We start from the raw sequence: 14,249 nt of genomic DNA on the forward strand, positions 1-14,249 counted from the left end.
AGAGGTGACACATTTAAGTAAACACTTCCTTTTATTTTGTTAATTATTATTATTATTATTATTATTTACGTTTATTTTATTCAGTAAGTAAAACTATAAAAAAAATATTTACATCAAAATACTCGAATTTGTACCAGAACTGTTTTGTCACATCGATTATAACATACGTGGATCGCGTACAACTCTACACGATACACGTACGATTTAAAACATACGCGAAATGCGTATTATACTACGCGAAACGCGTAAGTATAATACGGGTACTGTACGAACTAGGTTAAAAATCTAGGGTTTTAATTATTTTATTATTATATTTAAGTTATTAATTTATATTTAGTATTAATTATTATAACACATGTTTTAATCTTACTATTTAGTATTAATTAATATAATTTATAATTAGTAATTAGTTTATAATTAGTTAATTATTGTAATTCCTTTTAATTTCATTAAAACATGTCTTTTAGTTAATTTAAGTTAATTTGTAATTTTATTTTATTGTTTAAAACAAATTCCTAATCATTTAGTTTTATTAAAAATTATTGTTTTATTTATTATCATTTAGTATTAAAATTGTTTTATCACAATTAGAATAATTTCATTTAGTTCATTTTTAAGTTAGTAATTATAAATCTCGTAATTTTGTAATTTTAATTATGAAGTAAATTAGTTCAGTCTCGTTTCCATTATTGTTATTTTATAAATTCCTAATCCAAAACCCCCTTTAAATAAGTTTGACTTCAAAGACTATTAAAAACCATTAAACACTCCATCTCCCTGTGGAACGAACCGGATTTACCGACAAACTAAACTACGCGGATAGGACTAGTTGCCTATATGTGTGAAATCAACCTAAAATCATTAAAATACCACATATACAATAAATCAATTCGTGTAACAAAATAACTCAAATCCGTTCATAAATAAAGGTTGCGTTTCGAACCATCAGTTCTATTGTTATCGTATTCAACAACGGGAAAATGAAGGGATAACTATCCTTAGAGGTGGAAGGCTATTCCAACAATATTTAGTAGACGCTTACACAGCCGTAGAAGAACAGTGACTTAAGTGGCTTAGGAATCACCAAAATGAGCTACGCACCGACCTATACAATAACGTCTGCGACGCTGTTACCCGAGGCGACACCCGGGCAACCGCAATTGGAAAACGGATAATTCTCCCGTCCACGCATACAGGTAGCCCACGCTATATGGTTCAGAGCTACCAGGATGCAATGACGCTATGTCGAGAATTTGATAACCCTGATTTGTTCATCACGTTTACGTCAAACCCCAAATGGACCGAAATTGAAGGGATGCTTTCTTATATTGAAGGTCAGCGGGTACCGGATAGGCCAAAAATTGTTGCAAGAGTGTTCAAGCAAAAGCTCGACGCCATGATGGCTGATATCATGAAAGCTCACATCTTTGGAACATGCGAAGCAGGTACATCATTCTATCCTCCTTTTCGCAATTATTTATTCTTTAAAAGTTCCTTACCCACCATAACTTAAATAATCACTTTGTAATCACTCCAACACTTGCCTGAATGGTTTGATGGGCTGTTAAAAAAAGGTTGAATGTATATAACAATCTAATTTCTGAAGCTAAGGGTTGAATTAATATAGCAAGAATAAGATTGCCACCTGTATAAGTAATACGTCCTAATTCATATATATGCATTATGCAATATTTGACTTCGTTGCACTCTTGGTTTATTTAATATATTAAACTAAATTAAATAATACTGATTACATATGTTAAATAAATCATAAATAAAAAGTATAACTAATGAGTTACAGATTAAATCGTATAATAAATAAATAAAAAGTTCACATACTACCAGTCCAGGTTCTGTACCCACCACCATTTTTTTTATCCATCTGTCACGTGAGTAGTCACCCGTTTGAAACCCATTACAACACAGTGGTTGCATTTCACAGGATGAAAGTAACCATTCTTTGCTTTATTTTGCAGGCATCTATATAATTGAATTTCAAAAGCGCGGATTGCCTCATGTACATATGTTAATTTGGCTTACATCTGACTTTAAATGTAAGACCCCGGAAGACATCGATGATATCATCTTCGCTGAAATCCCATCCAAAACACAAGATCCAGATGCCTATAAAGCTGTTACAGAATACATGCTACATGGTCTATGCGGTGGGAATATCCTGGACGCACCTTGCATTATCGATAAAAAGTGCTCTAAAACATTTCCCGAAACCCTACAACGCAGAAACAACCATAGATGAAGATGGATACGCACACTATCGACGGTGAAATGCTGGAATAAAAGTCAGTAAAGGAAAGGGCACACTTGACAACGGTTTTGTTGTACCTTATAATAGATATCTCCTTCTCAAATACAATGCACATATCAATGTAGAATGGTGTAATCGATCTCGAGCCATAAAGTACTTATTTAAATACTTAAACAAAGGTCCCGATCGAGTAACTATAGTAATTCAAGAAAACCTCAGCCCGGTCAACGGATCCACCCCAGAATTGGTTACTGAAGTCGATGAAATCAAGAATTATTTGGACTGCCGGTATCTATCGCCGTGTGAGGCTGTTTGGAGAATGTTTTCATTCAACATTCACTTCTCCAAGCCATCGGTCATAAAGCTGTCGTATCATCTACCGAATCACCATACAATCACATTGTGTGATTCAGATAACCTTCCTACACTGTTGCATAGGGAGAGTATCAAAGAAACCATGTTTACCGAGTGGTTTGAGCTTAACAAACGAGACCCCTCTGCCCGAAACCTTACTTATGCAAAAATCCCTAAAAATTATGTTTGGAATCAAGATGCGAAAACGTAGACGCGTCGAAAACAGGGCAGCTGCATTGGACGCATCCTCTACTCACACCCAGCATCGGGCGAACGTTATTATCTCAGGTTGTTGTTAAACAAAGTAAAGGGCCCCCAAAAATATGAAGAAATACGTACCGTCGATGGAACTTTGCATCCCACATTTAAAGATGCGTGTTTCGCATATGGGTTGATCAATGACGATTGAGAGTGGACAGCAGCTATAACTGAGGCAAGATTATGGGCATCTGGTGTACAGCTCCGGGATTTGTTTGTCACAATTTTACTTTTTTGCAATGTGACTAAACCACTGACCCTGTAGGAACTGAATTGGGAGGCTTTGGTCGAAGATATCCTCTACAAAAAATGCAAACTCTACAACTTACCTGATTTGATCCTAAGTGAGTCGCAGCTTAGAAACTATTGTTTGTTGGAAATTCAAGACATCTTGAACAAACATGGTAAATCATTAAGCGATTTCCCTGATCTACCCCAACCAGACCCGGGCCTCCTGACACAGCTCGACAACCGTCTTATTCGCGAAGAGTTGAACTACAATCTCGCAGAATTGAGGAATGAACATCAGAACCTGTATAGCTGCCTCAACCCGGAACAACTTATGTGACGACCCGGGAATTTCCGACTAAATTTAAACTTAATCTTTATATGATTTCGATACGATAAGCAAAGTATGTTAGGTTGAGTCTCAAAAAAATTTTGAACTGTTATCATATATGCAAATACCCTTCGACTATTTCCGACGATTCACGAACAATTGTGTGTAAATAAATATGTAAACATATATATAAGCGTGTATATAATATTTTAAATTTAATAAAGTGCACATTAATCAATTTGAATTAACAATGTAGATAAAGTGCAAAATATTTAAATTGTTAGTAAAAAGAATCTATATATACATATATGATTTTTGGTACCTAATTAGTATCATATGTATATTGAAATATATATAAATGACATAGATATTATATGATGGAAAATTATAATATTTAAATCTATAATGAAGTAACATAATAATTTAAATAAAGATATATATATATACTTACATATAAAACAAATACTTTTTTTCATATATAAAATAATTAATGTTCAAACACATATTATATAATGATATATATTAAATATTCATTATATGTAAATTGTAATATTAATATACTAAATATAATTACAAGTTAAAAATGGTTGTTATGATAAATTTTGTTATTACTTTCCTTATTACTATTAATATTAATATTAATATATATATATATATATATATATATATATATAAATTTAGAATTTTCTAAAATTAAGATTTAAATGAATTATTAATTATAATGTACAAGATTATTATTTTTATTAAACATCACTAATAGAGAAATCATTCTTATTATTAGTATTATCTTGATTATTAGCATTATTATTTCGAGTAGTATTATTAGTATATATATTTTTTTACTGAACTATTAATATTTATTAGATTTATATTTATTTAATTATTAATTTATAATATTAATTATATTTGTATAAAGAACCCAGTTTGTTATATATCCCCATCAAGCTCTATTTTTTTTTTTTGTACGATTGTTTCTGTCAATTGCTTTCGACATCTCAATCTTTAATCGATTCAATTGTGTTTTGGGAGTATATAAAATAGTTACATATCACAATCATCTGTATCAATTATATATTTTTATTTAATTGATCTTCTGCTCAAGATAGACCTGTCGACTAATAACTCACTATAATACAACCTTGATTCATTTTATTATAGGATCGACCACTCAAATACATTCTGTAACATATCCTCTGCTGCATTATGAAATCTAAAAACCAAAAGCTGAGAAGAAAAATAGCCCGGTTCTCTGTTGTGTAAACTTTTCTGCAACAATTCAAAAACGAGTCCAATTTCAAATTCCTTAAATGCAGTCGTGATAGGAATCATCTCCTTAAACTATCTGCAAAATCTCTTGCTTCAATTCCTTTTATTGAACTCAAATTTCAAAGTCAAAGTTTTAATTTCAAAAGTTAACTTTTTCGTTCATCATAAAATTCGATCTCTAGTTGATGATTTAGGATCAATTGAGGATACGGATAGATTCTAGGAGTAATTTTAAACCTAATCCGTGTTATAAACTTTACCCAAAACGTTTTAGATTTTGAAATCAAATTTTTTTTCTTAAAAACCACGAACAGCGGTTTTTTTATTTTTATGTTATTTCTTTTCTTCTTCTTAAAACCTATTCTTTCATCCTCTGATTTATTTCAATTCCTTATACGTTCGTTTCTGTTTTAGAATCATTTCCAATTCGAATCTATAAGTGAGCATACGATTTCCAGTTGGTTAGAAGAAGAAGATGGAGGAGGAAATTTAGACAAAATATTAACGGTTTAAGTATATATAACTTGGGTTTAATTTCAGAAAGAAAGAATTGGAGGAATGGTTGTGTATGTTTGGGGTATTCAAGAGGCCTCGGGTTCAAGTCTCTCATGGAGCAATATTTTTTTTAAAAGCCTTCCTCAAAGAAGGTAGTTCCTTTTTATCAAAATTATTATTATTATTATTATTATTATCATTTTCATCATTATTATTATTATTATTATTATTATTATTATTATTATTATTATTATTATTGTTAATGCTATTGTTATTATTAATTGTTATTAATATAAGAATTAGATATTATTTATTATTACTATCATGATTATAGTTACAATTATTATTTATCATTATTATCATTAATATAATAACTATTACTATTAATATTATTATTAATAGTAAAAGTATTATTATAGATACTATAGTTATTGTTATTATAATTTTCATTATTATTATAATTAGTAGAAAACTTATGATTTAGTTTTTGTTATAAGTATTGTTATTATTATCATTACTAATATCATTAATATAATTAATATTGTTATCAGTATTGTTATCATCATAATCAAATACGACTTTTATTACTATTATAAACGTTATTTTACTAAATAAATATTAGTTATACAAAACTATACTTAAAAGTAATATTACATATAAATATGTATTAATCATATTAACAATCTATATATATAAAGAGTTATATATAACAAATTAGGTAGTTTTAAAATAATAAGTTATATATATATCAATAAAGACAAATAAATATTAATTTTTTTTGAATATATATATATATACAAAATTATATATATATATATATATATATATATATATATATATATATATATAATACATGAAATTATTCAATTACATGTATTAATATATATATATGAATGATCTAGGTTCGTGAATCCGAGGCCAACCCTGCATTGTTCAGTTATTCAATATAGTCATATGTATTTTTACTACAAAATACATTATGGTGAGTTTTCATTTGCCTTTTTACACTTTATATTTTTGGGCTGAGAATACATGCGCTGCTTTTATAACTGTTTTACGAAATAGACACGAGTAAATGAAACTACATTCTATGGCTGGATTATTAAACCGAATATGCCCCTTGTTAGTCTGGTAATCTAAGAATTAGGGAACAGACACCCTAATTGATGCGAATCCTAAAGATAGATCTATCGGGCCCAACAAGCCCCATCCAAAGTACCCGATGCTTTAGTACTTCGAAATTTATATCATGTCCGAAGGAGGATCCCGAAATGATGGGGATATTCTTATATGCATATTGTGAATGTCGGTTACCAGGTGTTTAATCCATATGAATGATTTTTGTCTCTATGCATGGGACGTTTATTTATGAGAACTGGATATGAAATTCTTGTGGTCTATTAAAATGATGGAAATGATTATTTATGTTAAACTAATGAACTCACCAACCTTTTGGCTGACACTTTAAAGCATGTTTATTCTCAGGTACAAAAGAAATTTTTCGCTGTGCATTTGCTCAATTTAGAGACATTACTTAGAGTCATTCATGACATATTTCAAAAGACGTTGCATTCGAGTCGTCGAGTTCATCAAGATTATTATTAAGTCAATCATAGTCAGATATATTATGAAATGGTATAAATGTAGTCAACTTTCGATGTAATGAAAGATGGTCTTTTCAAAAACGACTGAAATGTTTGTAAAATGTATCATATAGAGGTCAAGTACCTCGCGATGTAATCAACTGTTGTGAATCGTTTATAATCGATATGGACTTCGTCCGGATGGATTAGGACGGGTCATTAGAACTTAAGATTTATAATCAAGTCATCTCAGCAGTAACTCAACAAACATGCGGCCTTTTTTTCCTATATGGTCCCGGAGGCACCGGGAAAACTATTGTATACAAGACCATTCTCACAAAATTAAGGTCCGAGAAACTGATAGCACTTGCCGTTGCATCTTTAGGTAATTTCCTTTTAAACTCAAACACGTTATATTATAAATTATGAACACGATTTATCACTTCTCTTCTCCAAACCTTTAGATTCGAAGCTATATAAATGAGTCATTTTTTACCTTATGTAAAAAAAAAAACACCCTTGAGAAAATTGGTTAGCTCATCACACATTTAGCAAAATCAAAGACTTAACTCACTTTAGTTATGTAGTATATTTAGATACATGTATGTTTTCCCTTTCAGAATGCTAAAAAGGAACCTTCAAAGACCAGATTTGTAAACAAGCTGCACTTAATATTTAAAAAAAAGGGTTTCGAATGGGTTAACTCATATATGAGACAGATTTTAGTGGCTCCATTCATCAGAAGTGCTGTGTCGTGTTGTGTGGTTATAACTCCTTTCTTTAGCGTTGTTTAGGTTAGCAGTGTTCGTTGACACCGTGACGTTTTTTGACAAAGGAAACCTGAAACCCACCTGAAGGTGCTTCAATAATAAGAATTAATTATCAATATCAAATATTCTGCATAGTAAATGCAAACAAATATATGAAGATCGATCGGTAACATCAATAAAAATTAATTATCTTTATCAATATTATATATAGTAAATAGGTATATACACAGTACCTGCTATCAAGAACAGACAACAAAAACCAGCTGGAGTGAAGTCAGGTGGATTCTTCGCAACCCATTTTCTATATACTTTCACCTTCTATCACTTTGTCTGTGTCATATACTCATATGGCACTAAAGCAACAATCGGTGTTATTTCAGACGTCCTGCGTTTAATGTTAATAAAAATATGTTATGTTAATAAAAATATGTTTTAATATCAATCCAAGTGATATTTAAATAGCTGCGTACGTGAGCAGTCAATAATAAAATGAGAATGGTATTTAAGTTTGGCACAATATAAACCATTAAATAATCAAAGAGCTATAAAACATAATGTTAAACTATATAGAAGAAATATATGACCAATTTGAAATTAAAGATCACAGGTTGCAGGTACTGTTTTATATGCAGTTCACTACATCAGACCTTTTGACACTTCAAAATTCATTATACATGGAAAACTCAAAAACGTATTACTTATATATTAAAAAAAAAATTTTAATACATTAAACACTTCACCATCATTAACGGTATATACGCTGACTGCATTTTTAAACGCAATGGAAAAACTAACAATCTGTATATGCAGGCATCGCTTCACTACTTTTACCGGGAGGCCGGACTGCCCACAGTAGATTTGTCATCCCTCTTGAACTTATGGAAAACAGCACGTGCGGAATAAAACAAAAAACACATCTTGCAGAACTGATGCAGGAAGTCAGGTTAATCATATGGGATGAAGCTCCCATGACTCAGAGGTTTGCATTCGAGGCTTTAGACAAAATGTTAAAAGATATTTTAGGTGCTAAAAATGAGGCGAACCGAAGCAAACTATTTGGCGGAGTACCTATTTTACTTGGTGGTGATTTTCGACAAATATTGCCCGTTATACCAAAAGGAAAGAGACAGGAAATTGTGCAAGCCTGCATAAACCGATCTGAGTTATGGCAAAGTTGTCAGCTACACACCCTCTCCCGCATTATGCGGGTCAACGAGTTTACAGCGGATGGTCAAGTTGACCCTAGAAAACAGCAGTTCAATAAATGGGTACTAGATATTGGAGACGGTAAGGTCCAGGCGGTTTGTAAAGATAGAGAAGAGGAACCAACATGGATCGAGATCCCAGACGAATTCATTGTTAAATCAGATAAACCTCCAATTGATGCGATCATAGATACCATTTTCCCTGATTTTCTTGAAAGACATAAAAATGAAGACTACTTGAGTGAGAGAGCAATTTTAACGCCCCGGAACGATGACGCAGACCAGATAAACAAACATATGTTTAAGAAGCTACATGGACAAACTATGATATACAAAAGCTCGGATGAAATATGCAAGGGCTCAACCGATGCAATTGATCAACACCAATCGTACCCGGTCGAATATTTAAATAAACTAAATTTTCCCGGGGTACCTCCTCACAAGCTAAAACTCAAGATAGGTCAACCAATAATGCTACTACGAAATTTATACCCCAGCGCTGGCATGTGTAACGGGACCCGCCTCATCATAACAGCGTTCCAAAAATTCGTCATTCAAGCTCAGATCATCACCGGTTCACATGTAGGTAACATGGTAATCATACCCAGAATTGTGCTAACTTCCGCCCAAACAAAATGGCCTTTTGTTATGAAACGTATTCAATTTCCAGTTAGGCCATGCTACGCCATGACAATTAACAAGAGCCAGGGGCAATCACTAGACTACATCGGCCTCTACTTACCGAAACCAGTTTTTAGCGACGGACAGCTATACGTCGCACTATCAAGAGTCACTAACCCTAAAGGTCTAAAAATAGTCATGGTTGGTGATACTCAAGGACGGCTTCATAACTTCACAAGAAACGTCGTTTACAAGGAAACCTTCCACAACCATAACCAAAGTATTTAGAGGTAACGCCTGACTCCATTTTCCCCTTTATGTTAACTGCTTCTGTTAACTCTTTATTTCAAAAACATAATCCCCACCTGCCCTAACATACATACAATTTTTCAGGTGGGCGTGTTATTCAACCCTATCACTGTTCAGGCATGTCTCAGTCCTGGCGTTCTAAAGTAAATCAACTCCAGCTTCGCAGGTTTGCTTTTTATTCCCTATTCTATATTTTGTAATACCACTACATTCTTTTTTACTCATAGCCTGTTAATATCTGATTAAACACCCCTGTATAAATAATTAGATATTCTTAGAACACCCTTATTCCCTGATTATAGATTCGACCAAATTCAGGCTGCTTAAAGCATATTAGACCAATTTGTGTATCTATATCGTCCGATCCCCACAACATAACCCCTAGCTGCTTAGCATTACTGTTTATTACACATTTTTCGCAACCTAAATGTTATTGGTTGTTTACAAGACTTCAATCACATTGACACGCCACGTACTCGACGTCACCTATAATCACTGTAATTGTATATTCTGCTTTTAATTTAAATTGTCGATTAATTTTTGTGTTTATTTTTCATTCATCCTTCTTATTCTGTCCAAGGTGTTGTCCACCCTGTTGAAAATGCTTGCTATGTTAAATATATTGACTATTCATGTTCAGTGTATCACATTTTAACAAATGCCATGGGAACATAAAAATTGATCGTCAAATGGTGCAGGTGTACAATCCATGTTCGTCCAGCGGATCAACTTAAAAACACCACAATCTGTTCCTGCAGCAAATATGTGATCCATCGGGAGTGCCATTGCTGAATCAGCCTCTTCTAAAATGAAAGTTAGTCTATACAGGCCTCGCGTTTCCGTTACACACTGAACTGGTCATCTGTTTTGTTATGCACCGACTACTGCATATTCCATGTATATATTAGTCGCTTGAAACATGTCTCCCCTTAACAGCATAGATTTCCCTTACCATAAATGACGTTTGGAATTATTGGAATAGACATTTTATATTTTGTACATTACTATGTCAAACTAATATGGTATACCGCGTGAAACATAAAATACCAGGAACCGTTAACCTCAGCGGGCATGTCCACCACCAAACATGCCCCGTGCAACGCACGGGCATTGACCACTAGTAATGACTTCATTCCCACAACACTATCATCTTAAGGTAATACGCCCTTACAATTTCAAAATACTACAACATTTAATTTTATCACACCGAATGTTCATGCTGAAAAAAGTAGAAAATCACATTTTCTGCATAAAAAAGAAAATACAAAACTAGTTCTACATACAAAGAAATTCTTCCAAAAACAACTATAGAAGGATATATCAGGGGTATATATATAGCTAGGTAGCAGTTGTGATCATGCCAGCTCATCTGGGGTCTCTTATTTGTTTACAACTAACTCATTGAGCTCTGCATCGACATATGTCATCATTCATGGGTTTGATATAATTATATAATCTAATTGATTATATATATAAGGATATTAATAGCTAGCCTGCAATTTTACATGAAGAAGACTGGCAATTGATCAGCAGCAGCAAACTCCACAAATGATCTCAGATCATCCCAATCTCCATGTTTCATCATCTCCTCCATATCTCTATCAGAAAAGCTAGAACTCGATGCACTCACAGATGGAGCTTGATCAGATACACCTGAAATTGATGTACTAATTCGAGTTATACCACTCGGGTAATTCATCCCATTTGTAAGAGAATCATAATTGTGTTGCTGTTGATAACATAATGTATTCTTCTCATTGATGATGGGAGCTTGGAAGCTAATGTAACTCTTCGTGTCGTGATCATGGGAGTTTAATTCGCTGCATGTTTTTGAAGTTTTTTCAACTGTATGATTTCTTTTAGCTGATGATTCTCTCCAATCTGGTAAGGTTTTTTTGTGACACGCATTTCTCTTTATAATTCGACATAATGTCCATACTTCCTGCATTATGAAATGATAAAGAAACTGTTAAGCGAGCAGTGGCATATGTAAGTGTATTGCAGTGGTGTCCTGTGACACCACTACTTTGATTTTATTTAATTTTTTTTAACAAAGTACCCTGCCTTCAAAATATATAATTAAAATTTAAGATGTTCACTAAATATAATTATCCCACATCGGGACCCCTTTCACAGTTTTAATTTTAGAATCGCTACTGTAAGCGAGCGTGCTAACATGTCCACACACTCCTCCTCTACTAACCGAATTGCTCGCTAGGGGTGATAATATTATCAGTAACACTTGGCACAAACCATCAGAAGTAGCTATTTGTTAATACATATAAAATGATATCAATGAGATTGATAACGGTTCTCCATGTACTTTGTCTCATGAGATAGGGAGAGGTCATGGGTTCGATCCTTAGGGGTGACATGATTTTCTTTATAACAATTAAACACCAATAATGGTGGTATATATTGACCCTATAAGGAGGTTTTACCGGATTCGTTCACGGACCTCTATCCAGGAACACTACCAGAATGTATGTGTTCCTGGGTACCGTCGATCGGGTTCGGATTTCCGCCTGAACGTGTGTGATATGTGCAAATGATGAGGGTTGAAATAAATGACCAAAAAATCGCCGTTCAAAAAAAAAAAAAAAAACCTTTAAATCTAAAGAAATTAGCATTTCTAAGTATTAATATACATAAAATGAAATCAATGAGTTGTGCTTACAGCTTCCTGAGAGATGAATTTGTCATTGATTTTGGTATCGATTTTAGAAGGAGATGAAGGAGGGAGACGAAATTCATGCATCATCCACTCGGTTTTGGTGCCTTTACCAGCACTGCCACGGTAGTAAACCAGAGATTTTTTTAGTCCAATGCAAACAGATCCAGATGTAGTAGAATAAATGGGACGATCGATGCCTGTAGCTTTCCAAAAACCGGAATTAGTTACTCTGTTGGGTCTAATACTATTCCTGTATTTCCTACCCCTTTTACAAAAGAAATACCATTCGTTGTCCGCTACATCGCATGCTTCTGCAGATCATCATTTGTATAAACAAAAAAAATCAACAGAAAATTACAAACATAACATAGAAACTATATATGAATGTTGTCCATTCAATTTGAAAAAGATTAAAAAGTAGAAGATCATAATCAAACTCAACTCCAATTTTTTTTTTTACTAATGAACTTCAGAAGAGCGATTTATAAAAATTTTGTTGATCTAAAGAAGAGGAGGTTAATTAGTGACAATTGGAACAGATAAGTTATAGTTTTAACATGAAATAAAGATATGTTAGCTATTTAAATTAGTACAATCTTATAAGAAATGTTCATTAATTCTAGACTGATACAAAGTGAAAACTAGCTAATTACTATATACACACAAATGCATGTTCTTGTGTGAGCTACTTCGATCTGTATATATTCAGTTTAATTTGGATATGATCCAATTAATAACCGATCGAAATCATATATAAGCCTGCTAATTTGAATTATACTATGTATGTATATATTGAAAACAGATATATACATATATACATGTCTATAAAGATCATATGTACTAATCAAAACAATTAAGAAGATCAAAATTGAGTCGTACGTGGAAGATCCCATGGATCATATTTGTAGATGTCAATCTGTTTGATGAGATCGAAATTGAGTGGCGGCTTCTTGTCAACTTTGCGACGAAGATAAAATCCAACAAGTTCTTCATCGGTGGGGTGAAAACGAAACCCTGGAAGTGGTATGTCTTTTTCATCATCAACAACTTGTTTGTTACTAATTACTTGCATCTTCTCTATATCCATATATAGATTAATCGATACTAGCTTATTGTTAAATAAGGTAAATACTACGTATAATATTACGGAGTATATTTCCTAATTAAACCATCAATAATCATGTATGTATGTTTGTATGTGAATTAAGTACTTGTGTATGTAAGTATGAAGCGCCTAGCTTAATTAGTTAATTGTTTTATGCAGAGATAAAGCTAGGTTAAATAATGTGAAGAGGGTTCGGGATCAAAGGATCAAATTAGTCAAAGTCATGAGTATTGACTCAGTAGTTTGTCAAACTAGCTAGGGCCCCTCATATGATCAATGAAAAAGTAATGAGTTCAAAACTTATAAACTATGAGGGCCAACAATATCTATCAATAAGAAACATTCAATTCAATTCCCGCATATAAGTCATAGCTACTCGAAGACTGTCTATTATTATAGAGAGCCAATATATTAATATCATGCTATGCAATGAGTAATTAGCTAACAAGAAATTGGTTTAAGGAGCAAATATAGAGAAATTTAACATGTTCATAAAGAATATTTGAGTTCGTGTTTATCGGTTTTTTTCGCAGCTTACTTTTGGTTTAGAAGTTGGTCGCTTTTGTTTGTAATTTGGGTTGGTTTTGTTTTGGTTTAGGCTAGATAAGATTTGGTATAGATAATTTCATATGTTACCTGCTTTTTAGGTACCAGCCTCATCAGAGTTTCTCTCTTATATCTCCTGTTGAATACATTTTTTAAAACGTTTTCTAGTTTTTATAAAAATTTTTGTTATGTTTGCCAAAAAAATAGCTAGTTCATTTAGTTATGCATGTTCATGGTG

The 14,249-nt window shown here is 32.5% G+C and overlaps 2 protein-coding genes across 2 annotated transcripts; one reads left to right on the forward strand and one right to left on the reverse strand.

The window, feature by feature from the left end:
- The first annotated feature begins 1,210 nt into the window (after positions 1–1,210).
- LOC139848457 (uncharacterized) lies at positions 1,211–9,932 on the forward strand. Its single transcript, XM_071838190.1, has 7 exons — positions 1,211–1,445; positions 1,977–2,205; positions 2,354–2,804; positions 3,144–3,282; positions 8,362–9,657; positions 9,771–9,852; positions 9,914–9,932. Exons 1-7 carry the CDS (start codon positions 1,211–1,213, stop codon positions 9,930–9,932), a joined length of 2,451 nt encoding a protein of 816 aa, XP_071694291.1.
- Positions 9,933–10,854: 922 nt separating this feature from the next.
- Positions 10,855–13,574, reverse strand: LOC139847869 (transcription factor JUNGBRUNNEN 1-like). Its single transcript, XM_071837593.1, has 3 exons — positions 13,240–13,574; positions 12,364–12,671; positions 10,855–11,628 (listed from the first exon to the last, which is right to left on the reverse strand). Exons 1-3 carry the CDS (start codon positions 13,445–13,447, stop codon positions 11,188–11,190), a joined length of 957 nt encoding a protein of 318 aa, XP_071693694.1. The 5' UTR covers positions 13,448–13,574; the 3' UTR covers positions 10,855–11,187.
- Positions 13,575–14,249: the final 675 nt, after the last annotated feature.

Source organism: Rutidosis leptorrhynchoides, chromosome 5 (assembly GCF_046630445.1).
Source record: "Rutidosis leptorrhynchoides isolate AG116_Rl617_1_P2 chromosome 5, CSIRO_AGI_Rlap_v1, whole genome shotgun sequence".
NCBI lineage: Eukaryota > Viridiplantae > Streptophyta > Magnoliopsida > Asterales > Asteraceae > Rutidosis > Rutidosis leptorrhynchoides.

What these genes read in the sequence shown, in the direction of transcription:
- LOC139848457 (XM_071838190.1), top strand. Translation starts at nt 1,211, where the DNA reads ATGGTTCAGAGCTACCAGGATGCAATGACGCTATGTCGAGAATTTGAT. An exon ending in CCTTGCATTATCGATAAAAA is followed by an intron (nt 2,206 to 2,353) that starts GTGCTCTAAAAC and finishes ACCTTATAATAG; the next exon opens with ATATCTCCTTCTCAAATACA. An exon ending in AGACATCTTGAACAAACATG is followed by an intron (nt 3,283 to 8,361) that starts GTAAATCATTAA and finishes CTGTATATGCAG; the next exon opens with GCATCGCTTCACTACTTTTA.
- LOC139847869 (XM_071837593.1), bottom strand. Translation starts at nt 13,447, where the DNA reads ATGGATATAGAGAAGATGCAAGTAATTAGTAACAAACAAGTTGTTGAT. An exon ending in TGATCCATGGGATCTTCCAC is followed by an intron (nt 12,672 to 13,239) that starts GTACGACTCAAT and finishes GATGATCTGCAG; the next exon opens with AAGCATGCGATGTAGCGGAC. An exon ending in AATTCATCTCTCAGGAAGCT is followed by an intron (nt 11,629 to 12,363) that starts GTAAGCACAACT and finishes TTCATAATGCAG; the next exon opens with GAAGTATGGACATTATGTCG.